This window comes from Lagopus muta, chromosome 12 (genome assembly GCF_023343835.1).
Source record: "Lagopus muta isolate bLagMut1 chromosome 12, bLagMut1 primary, whole genome shotgun sequence".
Classification (NCBI taxonomy): Eukaryota; Metazoa; Chordata; class Aves; order Galliformes; family Phasianidae; genus Lagopus; species Lagopus muta.
Window position 1 is genome coordinate 16399189 of NC_064444.1, and position 21509 is coordinate 16420697.

General features: G+C 44.9%; 1 protein-coding gene across 3 annotated transcripts in view; it reads left to right on the top strand.

The window, feature by feature from the left end:
• Positions 1-21509, top strand: part of NFATC3 (nuclear factor of activated T cells 3) — a 76093-nt gene that overhangs the window by 11825 nt on the left and 42759 nt on the right. Inside the window, exons 1-2 of one of the 3 annotated variants that reach the window (XM_048958073.1) lie at positions 3760-3963; positions 18943-20074. In XM_048958073.1, coding sequence (XP_048814030.1) covers positions 3864-3963; positions 18943-20074 — 1232 coding nt within the window. In that variant the 5' untranslated portion in view covers positions 3760-3863. Of the gene's footprint in view, positions 1-3759; positions 3964-18942; positions 20075-21509 lie in introns of those variants that run through there. The other 2 variants (XM_048958071.1, XM_048958072.1) reach the window with 2 other exon arrangements.

Consider the following 21509-nt stretch of genomic DNA (forward strand, 5'->3'; position numbering starts at 1 on the left):
GTGAGTGAAATAAAAGCTATGCTATTTTGTTTGGATGCCATTTGCAAATGAATGCAAGTGTCTAAGGAGATATTTGCAGTGTTTTTTTTTAATATATATATCTCTCTCCTTTCCTGTACTCATGCTTTTTCCAGTATTAGCTGTAAACAGCATGACCATAGATGCAGCCAGAGAGCATTATCTGCTGATTCCAGGAGTCCTTCTCTGTGCTTTCTCATCTGCCCTTTCCTTGCCACACTGGTGTGTGTGGCTTCTAAACAGGTCCAGATCCGACCACAGAAGGGAATGAGATCAAGCATCTGAAATACAACCTTATGCATTATATTCCTAATTCGAGGCTGTTTGGTTTATTGAATCATGCAGAACAAATGCCTGGCCATGCTTCTTCCAAAGCCTATTCTGGCTACAATTGCACAGCTGGGTTTGATTTGCTGCCCATAGGAAGGGGGAGGAATCCCTGCTACTCCAAGACAAATACAGATCTGGGATGTGGCTGCAGCTCAGAATTCCTTGCTATCCAGCATAGGATGATGCGTGGAAAATAAAACACAGCACAATGCAGCCCTCAGGTTTTTGGAGCCGAAAGTCACAACACGCCTAGCAAATAGCCCCAGTTTGGAAAGGATTCAACCACCACAGGAAGCATGCTCTTTCCTTCCCAAGGCACAGGCAGTGACTCCAGCTTCTGAGCACATCAAGGTGTATCCCCATCTGGATGCAGTAACGCAGCCTGAAAGCAGTGAGGAGAGGAACCACCTATGCATACTGAACAAAGGAGTACACAAAAGCATTGCTGTGGCACAAAACCACGGTGAAAGAAGGCCGCCCGGCTTGTGCTGCTGGCTGAGCTCAGGGCAGCATGCGTGTGCCAGGTCGGCCATTCGTGCCGCAGCCTGGAGCATCGGGCTGACCCAGGTCCCTGCAAATTGGTGCAAACCCACGTCAGTGCACTGAGGGCTGCTGCCAATGTGGTTATGCCCCAATTACTCTTTGGCTGCGTGGAAAGGTTCGCAGGTTTTTTAGGTTTGGGGGATTCAGTACAGAAAGGATATGTGGTGCAGTGGGGGAGAGTGAAATGAAAGATGTGGTGGAGAAAAGACAAAGGATTGGCAAGAAGCACAAAGAGCGGGATATATCTGACTTTGAAGTACAAAGCCTTGTGGAGATAATTGTAAATAGCCATTAATTGCTCAGAGTGCAGCCTTACTTTCTACAAAGTCTGTAAGTTGCTCCTCTTGGCTTGATGGTCATAAGATAGCAGATTGCTCCGCTGTATTTCAGGGTATAAAGTCCATGCGGCCTTTTTTCCCTTTCACTGACAGCACTCCCTGATGACCTGCAGCTACCACTGGTTGCTGGATACCTGCCTCAAGCAGGACACAAAAGATATGTTTTGCATCTAAAGGAACAAGGCAGTATTTTACATATTCAGCATGCTGATTAGAACTTCATGCTGAACATCTTATCAAGGAACCTGGATTGCATTCACGTGGCCCCTTACAGAGAGAACAAATTTGGTTGTATTCTTCTCCAGGGACATGCATAATGAATAATCTCCTGGTACAGCAGAACAGGAAACAGCTACAGTTACTCCACGTGCTGTAATCTGACACAGCCATTATTTAACAATAAGATGAATTCTGATATATCTGCTTTGAAATTGTGAAAGGTTGCACAAAAATTTTCAAAGAAAAAATAGCCAAGAACCATTTTATATATACCACATCATCCCAAAGTGTTCATTGTAGACCTCTTTTCATTCAGGACTGCACAAACGCTTTTTTAAACCCTTGGTCAATCCAATTACACATTCTTTTCCAGCTTGCCTTGCTGCGTGACCTTGGCCTTATAAGTAAGAGGAGGCTGCAGCCAGGGCTGAGCTCATGGTGTGGGGCTGGGCTTCCCAGGGGGAGACCCAGGTACACTGAGAGCATCACCCACAGCCTCAGCACTGAGTGAATAGCAGCTGCAGCCCCACATGCATTTCATAGCAAGGAACAACCACTGTGTGGGGAGCAGCAACAGAAAGGATGCCACATTAGGACAATAAGGGGGAAGAAAAATGTGTGTTCTTTAGCACAGATCACTGAGCTTCCTTCTCTCCACATCAGTTTTCTTGTCTGGCTTCTACTCAGCCTATGAAGAGAATATCCAGTGATAACACAGCAGTGGGGCTGGCATAAGTCCGTTTGGATCCACCTCAACAATAACAAGACAGACGGGACTGCTGGAGAGCCCAGTGCAGAGCTTCAAAGATGATGGGGGGCCTGGAACATCTCCCATATGAGGAAAGGCTGAGAGCTTTGGGGCTGTTCTGCCTGGGGAGGAGGAAGCTGAGGGGGGAATCTCATCAATGCTTACCCATATCTAAAGGGCAGGGAAGTCAAATGGATGGGGCCAGGCTTTTTACAGTGGTGCCCAGCAACAGAACAAGGGGTGACAGGCACGAACTAGAACACAGAAGTTCCAGATAAGCACAAGGAAGAACTTCTTTACTGTGAGGGTGACAGGGCACTGGCACAGGCTGCCCAGAGGGGTGATGGACTCTCATTCTCTGGAGATACTCAAACCCACCTGGATGCTTTCCTGTGCAGCCTGCTGCAGGAACCGCTCCAGCAGTGGGGCTGGGCTGGGGGAGCTCCAGAGGTCCCTTCCAGCCCTTACAATTCTGAGATTATAGTCTTAAGAAGCTCCTGTGCACCGAAACACGTTCAGTTTGTCATTTGTGACCAAGACGGCATGATTAACGAGGTGGTAAAACACAGACCTTCGGTTTCACATGGCCATCACAGAAGTGGTTCTAGTTAACTGATCTTAGAACTTGGCAGCACAGCCTGGTTCCTAGTGCCTGAAAGGCACAGCAGGGCTAATTCCGGAAGTTTATCAGTTTCAATCACAAATAAAACTGTGAACACCCCATAACTGACCTTCAAGACCACACGGCTAGGTACGAGCAGGACTTGAGCTCCCATCCGTACCGACAGCACAGAGCTCGATAGAACCTTCCTGCTTTCCCCATTTGAGGAGCAACACGGCTGCACAGCACAGGCTACACGGAGTTTCACCCTACCAGCTCAGCACACCCCGGGCCTGCAGCGGGAGCGTCGGCACCGCCCGGGCCGGCTGCAACAACAGCCGCAGCTCCGCACGTGCTTTCAGCCTTTTCCTTCCTTCAGCACGAGATGCGGGACAACGCACGACGACGCTCTGGCGTTCCCACGCTCTACTCCGGGACCGCGGGGCCGTTCCTTCGCACGGCGCGCCGTCGGTCCACCCCCCACCCCGCAGCCCCCAGGCGCTGCCCGGCCGCGGAGCCGTTGCGGCGCGAGCGGAGCGACACGTGGCACCCCGCCCCTCGGCACGGCCGGCCCGCTCCCGCTGGGCGGCGCCTCCGCGCCCGACGACCGACTACATCCCCCGGCGGTCCCCGCGGCGCCACGGCGCCGCGTGACGTCCCTCCGTCCTTCACCGCCCGCTCGGCGGCGCGGATCACGAGGCGCCCTCGGTGCGGCCGACGTCACGGGCGAGCGCCGCGCGAGAGGGCGCGGGTGTGGGAATCGCCGGGTGGGGGCGGGGCCGGCGGGCGCGCGCGGGGCGGGGGCGGGGCCGGCGTCGGCCCGTAGCGGGCGCCCTTCCCCCGTGAGTGACAGAAGGCGCCCGGGCACGGCCGCTCGCGCCGAGGTCGGAGCAGCCGCTCGCGCCGCCGCCTGCCGCGCGCCCCCCCGCTTCGCGCCCCCTCCCCTCGGCCGCGCGCGGTGCCATGAGGCGGCCCTGAGGGGCGGCGGCCACAGCGCAGCCCGGCGCGGAGCCCGGCGCAGCCCGGCAGGGCGACGGCGTCCCGCTTCGCCTCGCCGGCCAAACCCATGACTACGGCAAACTGCGGAGCCAACGACGAGTTCGACTTCAGGCTGATCTTCGGGGAGGACGGGCAGCCCGGGCCCGGGCCGCCGCTGGGCCCTGCAGGTGCGGTGCCGGCCGGGCCGTTGGGGGGGTTGGGGGGGGCGGCTTCCTGTTTTCCTCACGGCGCGGCGGGGGGGCGGGGAGCGGCCGTACCGCTCTCAGCGCTCGGGCCGGGCCCGGCGGGGAGATGAGACGACGGGCGATCAGAGGAGGGGCGGCTCGGCCCCGCCGTCGTTGGGAGGGGAAAAACTGAAGGGAGAAAAAAAAAAAGAAAAGAAAAGAAAAAAAAAAAAGACCGAAAAACTCGGGTTGCCCGGGAGACGGGGAGGGACGGGGCCGGGAGGAGCGGGGCGGAAAGTTGCGTCCGCAGGGCGTTGTTGCCGCGGCCGCGCCGTGCGGGGCTGCACGGCGATCGTGCGGAGCTGCGGGACGGCTGTGGGTGCGGAGCTGCGCGCAGCCATGTTGGGCCGCCTGCGGGCCGCGCCGCTTCGGTGGGAGAAGTGCTCCGCGTTCCGTGCGGCTTGTGCCAGAAGTGAACTCCGGCTTTCTGAGTGTTAAGTTTTAGCTCACAGATTCCTTGGACAAAAAAAAAAAAAGAAAGGGGAAAAAAAAAAAGATTTTCCTTCCTTGTTTTCCAACTTAACGGGACGGGAATGTTAAAAAGCAGATGGTGCTTTTGGGAAGGAGACCTGAGTTCTGCTAGCCAAAATAAATGCATTATGGACCAGATGGACAGGATGCGTGCAGGTCGAACGGGAAACAGTGGGGATGATTCTTGATTACAAAAAAAATTGATGGCGTTCCAATTTCTATGCACTTTCCACATAATACTGTGTTACTCAGTGAGGGATTGATGAAAATGAGAAAACATTGGTTGGAAGACAGGGCAGTGTAGTAGGCACAGAGGTGATGGGTCAGGAGTTAGACTTGATCCTGGAGTTCTTTTCCAACCTTAGCAATTCTATAATATTTGTATTTTGGTAGTATTCCATAACAAATGGTTCAGATGCTGCCTTACATAGACAGAAATTTCCATGTTTGATATGTTAAAGACTATTTTTAAGGCAAGTTTGAAAATGTGACAGTTGGACCATGAAGCAGTCAGTTGCTGTAGCACTCAGTAAGAGCTCGTGTGCCTGCATCCTGTCTGCATCCCTGGCTGAGGAGCTCCTGGTTGGTGGTGTGCAGACGTGGGCTGGAGGTGGAAGGGTTGGGATCAGTCAATGGAAGCACTGCTAGAGTTCAGCTGTTAATGCTGCCCGTGTGTTGACGACTGGAATCTGTAAAAGCACAGATCCAAATTGGAAATCTTTTTATCTTTCATTTTTCCCCTCATCTGAGTACGGTTGTAGAGAAACTTTTTTGTACAATTGAAGAGAAACTTTTAGATCTCCATAAGGAGAGTATTTAGACCATATGTTTCATAGCCCTATATCTCTAGCTTCAGTGATGATGGCAGTTGTGTGGCAGAATAAGCATAAGGGTATTTTCTTTGCTAATGGAAGGTCATGTTAAAACATGTAGGTCACAGGGAAAGGTGCTTAATTTGAAATAAATAATATTCAAATTGCCAAGTCTCTTGGGATCACTTGAAGACAAGTTCTTGTGCTTCATGCTGTATCTCTGGATGTTTGGGATCGCATCCCTGTGAAAGAGGTGTTGGGCACAAAGTTCTTGCACAAATAGCACAGAAATCTACGTTAATGCTTTCGTTTGTGCTGAGACTGCTGTAATGATAGCATTTAATTATTCTGGATATATAGATGTATTTGTAAGTTTTTTTTTTTATTTTTAATTTTTGACTTTTTAATCAAAAATAAGAAAATATGAGCTTTCTTTCATGTAATGTACTTCTGATTCCTGAACTACCACGCAGATGTTGATCTCAGGCTGGAGATTACCTATTTGTACGACTTTAAAAGGATAGTAGGAGGAATTAAAGCAGCCTGTTTTCAAGTTAATACATAGAGCAATTTCAGTGGTTTTCAGGACACTTGAACCAGAGTACTTAGTTTTGTGCTGAGTGGCAGAAAATGAGATCAGTGTTCTGCAGCAGTGCTTGCACATGTAGTCTGAAAGTGGCAGTTCATATGATGGGGGGGAATGCATGAAGGATGGTTCAAAAGTGCTTAGAAGTCTGTTGTCTGCAGTCTGCAGCATACTTCATTTAAATTCAGAGGGATTGCTCATTTCACATACCTCGTGAGCTGGCGTGCAAATTTGGTTCAGAAGCATCTCAGGTAGTTGTAAATGGTGATCAGGCACTGAGCGCCTTCTGTAGCGCCTTCCTCTTCTCTTTGGTAGTTCAGTGTCCGTGTCCCTAGGAAGCAGCAAGGGATTGCTTTCATCTGGCAGTGTTTAGCAGCCAGTACAGCTGGTGGAGTTCTGGGGATTGATGGGCTTCATCTTTCTGACAAGAATAATCCAGGCCTTCAGTGATAGAGCACTCTGAAGTGAACCAAATCCCTTTGCTGCAGAACTGTTCTGTTGCAGGAGCATCTGATTGCATCTTGCCATGTTCTGTCAGCTGCATTGAGGTCCTTTAAGTGGCTTTGCCAAATGTATTTGAGGTGTCTCCACCTTTTTGCTAAAAGGAGACTTTTGAGATTTCTGCATTTGATACTTGAATATTGAAAAAATGTATATATACTTTTTTTCTGATGCCCCTACCCTGCTTGCCCCCAGTACTTCAATGCAATTCAGTGTAATTTTGAGAAGTTTGAATTTCGAATTTATTAGGCGTTAAGCAAATCAGCATTGTGGTGTCCGTGCTGCTGTTAAAGCTCATCTGTTGAGGATGAAGTTCACTGCTGAAATACTGAGCTGTGCAAAAGGGAGCAAGGATGAGTTGCTGTGATGTTTCTTGAGCTGAATTTTGATTTTCAGAGTTTATCTTCTGTTTCAAAAGCTGTGCTTTTTACGAGGGAAGGGCTCTTTAAAGAACTCAGAGTATGTAGTACTGAGCTGGGAATTCAGGATCTTGTAAAGTTCTGAACCATCCAAAATTATTTCTTGTTGGTATGTGAAATGTGGGGTGGTTTAAAATCAGAGGCTGCAAGCAGTTCAATATCCAGAAAAGGAATTATTTAATTAGGAAATACAGGCAGTTGAGTGGTTGGTAGCGCAGTTCAGAACCCTGCAGAAGCTCTGTAAGAGCGAGAGGCAGGCATGGCCTTGTTACCCAGAATGGCTGCCCTGACCCCCAGCCTTTTGTTCTGCAGATACAGAGGAGAAGAAATTCCTGTTACCTGCTCGCTTTCAGTGTTGGTTGTCATCCTGTGTCACTTTCTGTTTGCTTCCACCAGATTTGATTGCTTTACTGCAAAAAGCCAAAATTATTCTCCTTGGAGTTTTTGTTCATAATATCTGTTTTATTTTCTTGGAAACTGTGAAGAAAAGTAAAAAAAAAAAAAAAAAAAATCTGCATATTTTCCGTGACTTGATATTTGGTTAAGTAATACTGTTTAGTAATCTTGTTACTGGTACATTATTTCTCACAGTCCTCCTTACCTCCTGAGAAGAAAACAGACGGAGTTGTGGGTTGTTTGATTTATTTTGTTTGTTTGTTCTGTTTTTGTGTCCCAGTTTGGTGATGAATTTAGTGACAATTCAGAATGCCTTTGTTAGCTGGAGCTGTGCTCCACTGAAGGACACTATAACTGGACTTGGCTCTGAGTTTATTTGAAAGCTTCCATAATTCAGTGGCACTTCAAGTTTTTTTTCTTCTAGCTTAGAGCCGTTAGCTTACTGGTTCAAGGCCATTTCCAAATACCGATACACGATGCCATCGTGAATATCAAAGTAATATCATATTTTCTCTTTCAGGCTTCTGTATTTATTCTTCTTTCCCTGTGAGCACTTTGGAGCTCCTTGGGCTGCTCTGCATGTCCTGCTGCCTGTGTGCTGAGCGCTCCAAAGTGATGTCTGCCACTGCATTGGCCTCAGCAACTCAGCTGTTCTCTGCAGCAGAAGTGGGCATTGCATGAGAGTCTTCTAATTTAGGAATGTAGTAGAAAAGTATTAGAACTGATGACTTGTACTGAAACAATACTGTTATACTAGTCTTTACAGCTTTGCTTTGATCACTGATATCTAAAGTAACCTCCACTTCTTCAACATGTATTTGTGACATTGCTGTCAGAGGCTGTTGGTAGAGAGTAGGAGACAGGCTAAAATGTTTATAGAAGTTTGTAATGTGCTTGAACTTCTTGTTCTTTTCCCTAAGATGGTGATTAAGGTAGGCAAAGCTAAGAAAGTCAAGTTGTGCTAGGAAAGAAAATAGTCTCATAACTAGACAGGGTGAAAATTGAAGACTGAACGCTGGCAGTCGTTGTGCACTCAAGGTGTGAGCAGAGCAGGGCTGCTGTGCTGACATCCTTTCTGTGACTGCGTACTTCTGGCCCTGAGCTGCCACAAAGTCTGCTTTCCTTCACCAGGAGCAGCTCGTGGGATGTGATCTGCTGGAGTCTTTTTCAGAGTCCATCTTTCTACCCACCTGTTAAGCCCTTTTAGTCCATTTAGGTTTGGTTGGCTGTGGGTAGGGGAGAAATTCTTTGCACAGGATGGTAACTGAGGTTAATGGGTATAATTTGAGCCATTCGTGTAAGTACAGCAGTATGTGTAGGTCTGTAAATGTTTGCTTTGCTGTACTAAGGAGAGCTCCTCAGTTAATGCCAACATCAGCTGGTGCAACAAAGAAACAAATGAGCAAGTTGCTTGAGTCTCTTTCTTTTTTTTTCTTTTTCCCTCTAGAGGTAAACCAAAATATTTGTTTATTAGATATTGAGCACTAAATGTATTTCAGGAGGAACCACCACTTGAGGGGAAATTGAACTACTGCCACAGTTTTATTTCACAAGGTGGTGGTTTCTGTGCGTGCACGTGAAGGCCGATGCACAGGGCACGATGCAAATGATGCATGGGCTGCGGTTATATAATGGGCTGGTGGAGGGCAGGGGGCCAAGCAGCTGCAGCTGGCTGAGAATAGAGGGTCTGTGACATGGACCTTGTGATGTGGAGATAATAGAGAGGTACTGAGGAAGTACCGAAGAAAAAATTGTATTAAAATGAAATCTGGTATCAATTAAGTCAGAGTTGCTTGGGCTGCGCTAAAACAGAAATCATGGGAGGCTGACACATTCAGATGCGTTGCTTCTTTCCATACTGTGCTCACTACATGAGGTCTCCATTGTTTGAATGAAGCTTGACCAGAATGAGACCATTTGGCAAAGTACCCAATTCTCATGTGTGCTGTTGCAAGGCAGTTGTAGTTGCACGTGATCTCATGTCATAACTTTCATGGTTTGGCTCTCTGCATTGCGCATCGAGGCACACTGATGCACAAGTTTCAGGAAGATCACTAGCTTGGCCAAGCGTCACCTATTTCATGTGAGCATTCAGCCTCATGTGCTGCTCTCTGTTCCCCTTCCTCCCACCTGGATGTTGGGCACAGTGCAAGCCAGAACAAATGCTGAGGCTGGAAATAAACTTTCTTTAAAGAGAAAGTAGCTCTCTGCTTAAAATGTGACTGTCTTTTTTCCTTTTGTTTGTTTCCTATAGCTGCAAGCAGTTGATTATATCCCACTAGAGGACTAGTTAAGTAATGTTGCTGTTGAACGAGTGAGAAATAAGAGTAGATTGGGCCCTGCTCAATAGTAAGCAGCAGTTTGGCTGTTCACAGCAATAACGTAAATACTGGAGTTGTTGCCTGAAGCTGCCCTAGCGGGCCAGGGAAGTACGTGGAGCAGCGCTGGCAGTCAGCCCAGCCTGTAAAGCAGCATCCAGGTCCGTGCGCTTGTCCAGGCGTGCCGTGTGGGGCTCAGATGACAGTGGAATTTAAGATGAGTGAAATGATCGGTAGGGCTAGGTGAAATGGCAAAGCAGGAGCAAGCTTATTCCTGAGTCAGAGTTCTGTTCTGCCTTCAGAACACCCATCCGTACGGGTTTTTGTCAAATGCTGGTGGCGCAGGTCGTCAGCAAATCTCGTGAAGCTGTTCAGCCTGAGGAGCTGCCAGCTGTCGGTAAGCTGGCTGGGTGCGGGCTGCGCATCTCGGCAGTTCGCTGCACGGCTGAACTTCATCATTTACTGCTCCTCTGGCTGAATATCCCACCGACGTCGCGTGCTGTGGATTCTTGTCAAGGAAAGGATGATGGGGTGATGGAAATTGTTTTCCTTAGGTTTTTGAGGAGGTCTAGTTTTTGTTTTTAGGTACTTGGGGAAATGGGAGGAAAAAAGAAGTCTTGTTTGGTTTGGTGGTTTTGTTTGTTTTTTAACTGCCTAAAAACAGTTGTAGGTGAACACATGGGCAGGTACCTACAGTTGATTCACCACCCCTAGAAATGTAGAATGTCATTATTAGCATTTGTTTAAAAAATTGCTTCTTAGATTGTTCATCACTTCAAAAAAGGAGAAATAGTTCTAACAGAATATTGCTAGTTGAGGTGGGATTTTCTGAATGTTTAACACGTTTGTTGAGGGAAATATTCAGAATATTCATTTACTTTTAGGTCCTTTCAAATCTAGGTTTTCGTTTTTTAGGTATGAGCCCATTGGGACTGCAGGAGGCAAAAACCTTGAATTCATTACTTAACGAGAGTCTGTATTCTGTGACTGTTAACTTTAGTTTTTAGAAGCCAGTGCTGTGAAGGAGTTTCTTCCATTCTGTCTTTTAAATTGCTTTATATTGTTATGAGCAAATAGAGAAATGGGAAGATCGCTTAAAGATAAACTCGGCGATTAGCAGCCATTGTGCTGCACCGGAGGGAATTCGTGTTGTGACTGGAGGTAGCTGGGACAGCAACACCCAGTGTTACCTTCTAACTAAATTGATTTACAAAGTCCTTGCATCACCCGAAATGAAACCCACACCAAAAACAGAATTTCAAGCTGATGGTGAGTTCAGGATGCTTTTACTAACTGTGACAGTGGTTTGCTGCTTTGGCTGACTGATAAAGTGCTGTAATAATGTCTGCAGTACCTTATAAGCACGCATACGTACTTTAAGTAAAACATAACAGTTGCCTGAGTCACAGACACAGAGGAGCAGCAGAGATGGAGTAACAACACAATTACAGGTTTTAGCAGGGTCATTTGGGACAGCCGCACTCAGGTGACAGTGTGAGATGAGAATCTGTAGTTTAATACAAGGAACCACTAAAAAAATCTGCCAACATTTTGTATTGTGTACAGCTTCTTTAAATTAGATCAGAGTTCCTGTGTTTCATGGGTGTAAATTATCAGGTCTAAGTGTTCAAGCAGCAGCTGCTAGTATCTTTTGTATTGCTTGGCACTTCTGCTGGCAGGGGGAGGATTTGTTTTTGAGCTGATTGCGTCGGTATCTGGTGAAGCCTTCGCTCCTGCTGAAATAAACACGAGTTATTTAGGACTCTACAAAGAAATATATAAGTTCCAGAGTTTGCATGTGGCACAGTCATGTTCTTTCTATTTTGGGGGATTATTCTGAAAGCTGCTGAAGAATTGGCGTTCTTTCTCTGACTCAGTGTTCACTTGGCTGTTGGGTTGGCTTCCCCTTGGCTGTTTCCCCAAGCACCTGCCTGGCTGTTAGATTCTCATTTCTGCTCATTATACCATGTCAGTCAGTTAACAGAGTGAATTCAGGGGGTTGCTAATTCTTCACTGATGCGAACACTTCTCATTCTGGCTCCTTTCAGTCTCTCTTTGAGATTTGTGTATGTAAAGTTTACATATTGATGAGTTGAAGCACTGAGTTATCTGTAGGGTAGGCTTGCCTGCAGTGGAATGGAAGGGTTTGCCCTGGTTGTGCTGCAGGACAGTTGCAGAAGTACAGTGTGGCTTTGATGAAGTGTGAGATGTTCCCAAACTGATTTGCTCAGATCCCATTAACATCAATCTCAGCATCTGTGTCACACTCTGTTTGATCAGAAAGAGACGTGCCTCCAGTTCTGCCTCCCCTTCTCATACTGTATAACTTAGCTTTTCCCTGCTGAAACTTTTTGCCTTCACCACTTGTGTTCTTTTTCAGCAAACTTTCTCAGAGGCCACAACCTATGTCATCATGCTTTCCTATAAACCAAGATACTCATTTTCTTGCACACACTTCTGTATTGTTGATGTGTTGATGTTGAACACACGTTCATGAACACATGTTGATGCTGATGTTGAAGATGTGTTGTCTTTATTTTGCTGTGGCCTTACTTAAGTGCTCTGGTCATGGAAAGTCAGCTTCTCTGCAGTGCTTGCTCTGGGACTGAAGCAGACAATACATTGGTTGTCTCAATATAGATCAGGCTGCTGTCAATAAGCTCGTGGGTGTTAGGAGTTGATCAGTGGCCAGTGCAGTCATGTAGGTGTAGTTAGGTGACAATTTCAGTTTCTAGATAGAGCAGTAACCAAGGAGAACCCTTTATGAAGTCTTTTAGGTTTGCCCCCAGAAGTGAGATGGGTTGTGAGTGATAATTCAGTTTACAGTACCAACAATCCAGACAAACCTTTGGCCAGCACACAATTCCCTTTTTCTCCTCAGTCACTTACTGTCATTTTGTTTCTATCACCGCTCATCTTACTGTGGTCAGGCGCAGCACAACAGTTTGAATGCTTGGTCTTCTCTTGGTCCCTGCATCCACACATACCAGATGCTCAGGGGATGCAGGACTAAGTTCTTTTACAGCATCTGGTTAACTGAACAGGTAAAATATTGTACTCTATCTGGAAAAGAGCAGTAACAACTACATGTTATTAAATGCTATGTGGAGGCATTGCACCATGTAAAGAATCTCTGAACTGCTTGGGTCGTGTTGAGCTGACTTTAAGTCTTACACTGAACGGTGGATGAGACTTCAGGCTGGAGGGCAGCAGCTTGCCTTTAGCTGTGAGGGTCTGGTGCCCTGAAGTAGGATGTCCTCTGGAGTGACAAACCCACAGGGGGAGAAGGGGAGCAAAGAGCAGCCTTGGAACTTGCAGATTTTTAAAGCAAGAAGCAAATATTTTTCTTTCACCTGTTATGAATATTAATGGATAATCCTTAAATACCGAATCACAACATTTAAAAAGCTTTCACTTAAAAGCTTGCTTCATACTAAGCAGAAATACAGAGAAAGGCTGAGAGGGCGCAGGTCTGAACAGTGCCTTGCGCTTCCGGTTGCTGTTTTCTGTTCTTGTAACTGAGCATGACAGTCCTGCTGAACCTTACTGCTACAAGCTGGACTCTTCTGCTGCTTTTTACATTGGTCTAATCAGCATATCTCAAAGCACTTTGCAGTGAAGGATTTGGAAAACTTGTATTTTAAAAACATGGAAGAAAGTGGCAAACTGCATTAATCTCAGTTGAGAAACAAGCACGTAGTTTTTTGGAACATGCCTATGGCTTATTTGATTTTCATGTTTATTTAGTCTTTCTTATGTGCCAAATAAAATTTAATGACTGTTATTTCCCTATTTGGAACTGAAGTCTGTTACGTTAGGGTGAGGCTTGATGTGTGTTACTCCACGGCCAGCCATTCCACTTTAAGTGTTGTACCAGGCTGTGGCCTGAGGCTTTGACTGCATGTTACGTTTTTGTTTGGTAGTGCAGCCACCTGCGGTTCCTGTCCTGGTTGCTTGTTTCTCCATATATCCTAGGGCTTATGTTACTGCACTGTAAATCAGATTGCCAGAATCATCTGGGTTAAAAATACGTCTCTTCTCATTGCCCTTCCCCCTCTGTGTGGGTGGGTGGGCAGTTACTGCTGAAAAAACCTAAGGTGGAGCTCCATCCTGCCAGCTTGCCTGTTCCTTTTTCAATGCAGTGTCAGTTGTAAACATTTGATATGCTGTATGATTCTCTTGCTTCAGCTACTGCAGTTCGTTACTGTTCTGCGGTTCTACTGAGGACAGCTCATTCTCATCAGACTAGAATTTGGAAGCTTCCCCTGTAGAAAAGATTCTTTTTCTTGCACATTTCCATTGTCCTTGCTTAACACAAGAAGATGAGTAATATTGGCAAGTGAAATGCTGATGGCCTTTTGTGTATGTGACTGACAGAAGTACATTTATTTCTGTCCTTTTTGAGTAATCAGATATGCATGAAACAGAGCACAGAATCATCGAACAGGGAGAAGTCCTTCACAAAATGAGGTTGGTGTAAATAATCTCTTTCCTGAAAGCTTTGCACTACTGCTCTACAGAGCTTGGAGTCCAAAGAGGTGTTTTACGTCTGCTCCACGTTGTCACTCCAATTGTTTTACCAATTCATGCTTTTTTATTACCATATTAGGTGGCTTACTAGTCAGTTCTACTCCTTTATAAACAAACATGTGGCTGTGTTTCTCAAGCTTTTTTGAGTTGGTCGTTATTAAGCTGCCTGCTAGCACTGATTAAGCTTGTCAGAAGACAGGAATTGTCTCTGGAGAACTAACAGGTTGCAATGGAAAGCTGGAATGAAATATCTGACTGTAGAGCTTTAACGTGGTGTACCAACAAGAACTGATCAGTTGTGGTTTTAAGTGCATAGTGGGAAAACAGTGGCTCTTGAGTATTTTTGGTTTTTTCTGAAGATTAAGACTCTTCTTTCACCCCAAGAAAGAAGGCTGCAACTTAGCAGGATACTGACATTTTAGAAATGGAGCTTCATACACTTTTTGTTCACGTTAACAGATACTTTTGTGGCATTCTTGTAATACCATCAAGTTTGGAAAGAGATGATGGTGGCTGACTTTGGCAGACCTGAAAAACAGAGCAGGTTGTCTTTTTTTTTATTATTATTTTTTTTTTAAGTTTTTGGAATGGAGATGGAGATTATGTGACTTGTGTTAGAACACAGATGATGTCTGTGGCGGTGCTCAAGTCTTTCCTGATGCTATTTAAAGGACTTGATTACTGATCCTGTTTTCACAGTAGTATTTTTGTAAGACCTTTGTCGTGTTGCACTTGCTTAGTACCTTATGGCACTCCTATTGTCTGAGCCTGTTTGTTTATGGGCTTACAAACCTAGGATAATAAAGTGGTTTGAATGTATTTGGCATGGGGCTCGTGTTCAGACATTTGATAGTAATTGACCTTCCTTCTGTGGAGAAATCTGGCACGTTGCACAGCTGCACATAAGTGTGTGCCAGTGCGTGGCTGAGCAGCGAGCAACTGGTGGGCAGCATGACTAGATCCGAATGTGCAGTCTGATGCAGCAAGTAGTGAGCAAAGTGCACTTCAGAAACAGTTGTTCTGGGTATTATTTCATTATATGCCCTGGTTACATTGAAGAGTAGTTAACAGCTTTGTCAGAAATGAGCCAGTGCTGTTGTAACGTTGAATGGGAGCTGCTGTACACCAGCCTGCTTCCAGACTGTTGCAAATGTGTGCTCAGAATGACGGCCTGCCCTGCTCCTGTTGTTAAGGGGAGGCACAGACACCTGATGTCGGATTGCATTGCAGGTCTGCAGCTTTATATAGCTGTTACACACTTCATGGATGTGGGAGATACGCTGCCTTTTATGTTCTCTGTGGTAAATGAGTTCTCAGCAGGGTGTGGAAAAGGGCTTTGCTGTGCTGCTAAAGACTCACCGGCTTCTGTGTGCTGGCAGCATTAAACGCCTCAGTAAGTTAAAGCAAAGCTGAGCTGCTTTCTGCATTGGCTACCAGAAAGACCTTCCTTCGTAAAACAAAATTAGTTTGACGTGCTTTTGTTCGTAACCCACGTGGGCTTCTTGTTTTGTTTCCCTTTCTTCTTTTTAAATGCTAACTGGAACAAATTACTCCTATAACTGAAGTTAAACTGATTGGTCTGTAGTTCTTCAGTTCTCCTTAACCTTTTATTCAGTCCTGTTTCTTTACTCTGCATTACTATTAATTTCGTTAATTTACTTAATTGACTTCATGAAGAGAAGACATTTAACCATCTGCCCTTTCAAGGTCGTGGCAGACTTCTGATACGGATGGCAGTGCTTTTGTTTAAATCCTTGTGTGTTGCTGTATCTGTCTACCTAGCATCTTGCCTCCATGTGTTTGTGGTATTTTTTCATGCTTTACTTTACTAATCTGATTTATTTTCAGTTTCTTGAATGGTTCTTTCATATATTTTAAGGTTGAAGGCCTCATGGCTAGGCCAACTTTCATCTTGTCCCCATAGTGTTACTGGGATGCAGTAGGTCTCCTGTTAAGATTCCAGATGCCCATGACTCCGTTTTTGCTTTGGACTGCTTTGTAACTCCATTTCGCCTTCTACTGCCTTTTGTGAGACTTCTGAGAGTTTATTTATTCTCTGCTTTCCCGAAGCCCTGCATTGGATTTTTTTTTCTGAGCTATTGTCTCCATTTTATGGATTGTCAGTCTTTCTCTCCTCACCCCCTTCCCCCTCCCCCCCACTGGTTTCTTTTGCCCAAGCTGTATTTGTCTTTGTAGGCTGACTTGTTCCTTCCATTTAGTTCGGGGGCCCATCCAGATCAAATTCTCCCTACAGTTAATATGACAGAAGAAAATTACTGGAAACTCATTCAGTAGAATTGATGAGACACACTGTAAAAGTCCCAGTGTTGTTGTTTGTATAAGCAGCTAACAGATTATTTTAACACATGGCTATGAGGGGAGAGTCAGAGGATGGTCCCAAACTGAGATAAAGCTGCCTGTTTATTGATGTTGTCCGAGAGCTGTTGATGACTGTAGACTTCAAAATACGTTGTCTCCACAGCCATAAGCGTGCTGCTGGGGGAGTGTTTGTTAGATTCATAGGCCTTACTCCTGGTTCCTGGCTTCCTGTTTGTGGTGTGTGCACATGGGATAACAGCAGCAGCTGTGCCAGGATCCTTGGAGGCAGTTTGTCACCGGGCAGGAGCTGCAAAGCTGGGCGCAGGAACGCGCCTGCTTTTCTCCCGCAGGCCTTCCCAGCCTGCACTGATGTTCCTGTGCTCTTCCACCTCAGTTCTTTGAAACGTGAATTCTGAGTGTACCTGTGTGTTTTGTAAACCCAGTGGCGCTGAAAGAGAAGCTGTCTTTAGTATAGTAAGATTTCTTGATTATTGCTGCAAGAGAAATAAATAAGGCTCTTTGCATTGCTGAGAGTTTTAACCCAGCAATGTACTGCTGCTGTTCCTAAAGCTGTTCATGACAGTAAATGGTTGCTCACAGGACTGTTGATTTTCTATAGCATTTTTAACGTTATTTCAGAATGTCTTTAACTGTGTGTTTCGTTTGTAACTTTCAAGTAGCTGGATAAATGCTTAGTAATTTAAGTCATCCTTTTGTCAGGATTGCCTTTTTTCTTTCTTGACCAGCTGTCCTAATACTAAATAAGGGAACAAAGACATCTGTGACCCTGCATATGAATATACCAGTAAATGTGGAAAATCTGTAACTAATTACTGCTTGCAGTTCATATTTTGTGATGGGAAACAGCACAAGATTATTTTTTTTCCCCCCAAATTTAAAAAAAAATCTTCAGAGAAGATAGAGAAATGTAATTCTGATAGTGTTGCTAATTATGTGTGTGACAGGCGCGACAGTCCCTTAGCAGTGTCGTGATGCTGTTAGTAAATGCTTATTTATAAAGCAGCACGTAATAGTTTTTGGTGCTCTTAAAACGTGTAGTAATAGTAATGGCATAGTTATATAAGAAGTGTTATGTATGACTGTAATATTGCATGCAACATCACGCAGTACTGAATGTTACTCTTAAATGCGTTTTTGTGCCTCTTTCAGAATACAGAGTTACAGTCTGCTTTTTGGTAGCACTGTGCTCTGTCTCCACTTGAAAATGCTTTCTTCTTGTCTCTGAGGAGATGCTTTCTTGCTTTGTTCCTGAATAATGCCTTTTAGTTAATTTTATGCTGATTGCTCTGAATGAAGCTTAGAATAGAATGACTTGATTAACATCCTACATTTTTTTTCATTATGGAGAAGGCTAAAATGCGTGGCTTCCTGTCTGGGTACTTTATTTGATTGTGAGAATAAATTTATTTAAAACCATTTTCATTTCAAGTAGCAAGGCAGCAAACTGAGGGGCAGAGTTAAAACATTGGTTAGGGTAGATGTGTATCTTTTTAAATGAGCAGAAACTTCTGAGCTGTGTGAACAGAATTGGCTAGATGGATCTTTTGCTTGATGGTAACTTCTAATTGATCTTGAAATCTGAAAAGATTGGGAAAGTGTTAATATCCTACTTGGGATCCCTTTCAGAAGAGAAAAGAAACAAATAGGAGTGGTCAGGAAATAAGGAAATAAGTCATTTCAAAGACAAGTATCTCATACTGGCACTTAATACTAAGAATCAGGGCAAGAGTTCCTGCTTTGGTTCTATGAGACAAAGCTGCTGAATCCATCACGATTGCATGCTTTTCTTTGGAATGTATCCTGTGTTTTGGTTCAGTTTGTGAGATCTGAGGCTGCTCTGCATTGCCTTTTTTATGCTGGATAGCTTTCGCTCAAACTTTGTGAGACTTGAAAAAGTGCTGTTGTGTGAGATGGGTGCTTACAGTTTTCTAGGAAGCCAAAAAGACCTTTGGAATGAGATTCTTTGTACTATATTTAATAATATTTCTTGCTAGGCTTCTTCTGGTTAAATATTTGCAGTTATCTGTCATCTTCATTGAAGTTTAAGTCGCTGGAAGATACTTTCTGATGTTAAAGGAGACAAATACTACTCATGTCCTATTCTAGTGCTTATAATTGTTGACTGGTGAGATTGCAGAAAGTGTCATATTTGTTCATATTCATGTTAAGATGATCAAGCATCTGATTATGATAAAACAATTAGGAGGTGAATAAATTGAAAATAGTTATGAAAGATGATGATTGAGTTGAGCGTTTCATATTAGACGCTGTCAAGATTTTAAACCCATGTTCTGTGTATATTACGTATTCAGCTACTGAAGATGTGGATGAACTGCAGAATCTGATTGAAAGCAAGATTTATGAAAGAAAACTTGAGCTGTAGTCATACATAAATATGTAAATGGGAGGGATCTAAAATAATTAGCTTTATTTTTTGTGCCTACTATAATGAGATGTGTCTAAGGTGTTGAAAAGGTGTCTGGGAAACAAAAGGGTTTTGTGACATTTTTCAAGTAATTTACTCTGATTCAGTTGCTCTTCTTTTTCAGATCTTGAATCTGATGACTGTGCATCCATATACATCTTCAATGTAGACCAGCCATCATCTTCTGTAAATCAGCCAATTTGTATTCCTCGCCATGGACTGCAGTCTCACTCCTCTCCTCTGTCACCACCTACAAGACTTCAGAGTCATAAGAACTATGAAGGAACCGGTGAGGTACCAGAATCCAAATACAGTCCACTAGGTGGACCCAAACCCTTTGAGTGCCCCAGTATTCAGATTACTTCTATTTCGCCTAACTGTCATCAAGGGATTGAAGCCAATGAAGATGAATTGCACACAAATGGCACAGAAAATGAGTATATGGAAAGGCCTTCACGGGACCATCTCTATCTTCCTCTTGAGCCATCATATAGGGAATCATCCCTTAGTCCAAGCCCTGCCAGCAGCATTTCCTCCAGAAGTTGGTTTTCAGATGCTTCCTCTTGTGAGTCCATTTCCCATGTTTATGATGATGTAGACTCAGAGCTAAATGAGGCAGCTGCTCGGTTTACCCTTGGCTCCCCTCTGGCCTCTCCCGGTGGTTCTCCAAGAGGTCCTAATGATGAATCTTGGCAACAGCCTTATGGATTTGGGCATGCCTTGTCACCTAGACAGTCTCCCTGTCATTCTCCTAGAACTAGCATTACGGATGAGAATTGGCTGAGCCCTAGACCAACATCAAGGCCCTCCTCAAGACCTACATCCCCCTGTGGGAAACGGCGACACTCCAGTGCTGAGATTTGCTATGCTGGTTCTCTCTCTCCTCACCATTCTCCTACTCCGTCACCTGGTCATTCTCCCAGAGGAAGCATAACAGAAGACACATGGCTAAACACTTCCATCCATAACGTGCAAGGTCTTAATTCCGGCCTTTCACCATTTCAGTGTTGTACAGAGACTGATATTCCTCTTAAAACAAGAAAGACCTCAGAGGATCAGACTGCTACTTTGTCTGGAAAAATAGATATCTGCCCTGAAGAACAGGGTAACTTATCATCTTCCCTTGAAAATGCAGTAGATGACTGCTCTGGTTCTCAGCATGCCTTGAAAAAAGATTTGCCCGGAGACCAATTTCTGTCTGTTCCTTCGCACTTTACTTGGAACAAACCAAAGCCTGGTCATACTCCTATATTTCGGTAAGTTGTAAGAAAATATGCAGGTCCTTCAGAAGGTTTCCTTCCAATGCATCCTATGTAGGCATGCTAATGTGCTTATATTTCTATGCTATACTGAGACCTCTAAAAGAAAACTTCTTTTTTAAATGAAATGTCTGCAGCTTTTGTGCATGCTTAGATTGTAAGCAGTTGCATCCATTCTGAACAGTTAGCATTTTAATACAAGTGAGGTGCATGGAAAAAGAGCATGGCCAGCAGGTTGAGGGATGCCATCCTCCCCCCTGCCCTGCCATGGTAGGACCACGTCTGGAGCACTGGGTCCAGTTGTGGTCTCCCCATTTCAAGAAAGACAGAGAAGTGCTGGAGAGGCTCCAGCTGAGGGCCACAAAGGTGATGGGGGCCCGGAGCATCTCCCTCATAAGGAAAGGTTTCATTTTTCCTGTGACTGTTCATCCTCCAGAAATGAGGGCTGAGAGCAGATCTTACCAAAGCTAATAAGTATCTAAAGGGCGGTAGTCAAATGGATGTGACTAGGCTTCTTTTGGTGGTGCTCTGTGACAGAACAAGGGGCAGTGGGCACAAGCTGGAACATAGGAAGTTCCATACGAGCATGGGGAAAGACTTCTTTACTGTGAGAGTGACAGAGTGCTGGGTGACAGAGGCTGCCTGGGGAGGTGATGGTCTCCTTCTTTGGAGATATTCAAACCTGCCTGGACACTTTCCTGTGTAACCTGCTGTAGGAAACCTGCTTTAGCAGCAGGGTTGGACTACAAGACCTCCAGAGGTCCCTTCCAGCCCCTACTATTCTGTGATTCTGAAAAGAAACCTGAATGCTCATTTTATAAAACTGTGACAACACAAAAGAGGTGGAGGTTTCATTTCCTTATATTTTCACTTGCTTCTTTTGGGTTGATAGACTTCTACAAATTGGGGTGGAGAAAATAGATTTGCGTGTCATGCTGAAGGCCATTTAGAATTCTTTTAATAAAAGGAATTCCTTTTTGAGCTTTGGCTCCAAGGGTATTTTCTAACTGTGTGGTGCTGAGTTAATTGGGTTTTGTTCTTCTGTAGTTGTGTGCTTGCAGGATAATTTGTGGAGACTCAGTAGAAGGAACTAGTTCAGCTGGAGGAAGAATTCACTCTCCCTCCTTCCCATTCTGTTATTTTTTTAGGTGAAGCAGGTCTGTGATCTCTGGGACCACAGAACTTCTGGGACCACTTGGCCACAGTGCAGTAGGTAGAGTAGAAATGAGAACTGAAGTCGCATTGCTGCTGACTGGGTAGCTATTGCAGATACTCAGCTAAAAATTATCTGCTTCCTTCCTGAACCTTTTTGTTGCTCTGCTAGGTTTGAAACGCAAGGGGTAGAAGGGGCTGGGAGGTGAAGCTATCCTTCTGGTTTTGTGTAGATGTTTTCTAATAATGTTAGGTTAGTGTATGTAAAAGTTATCCGTAT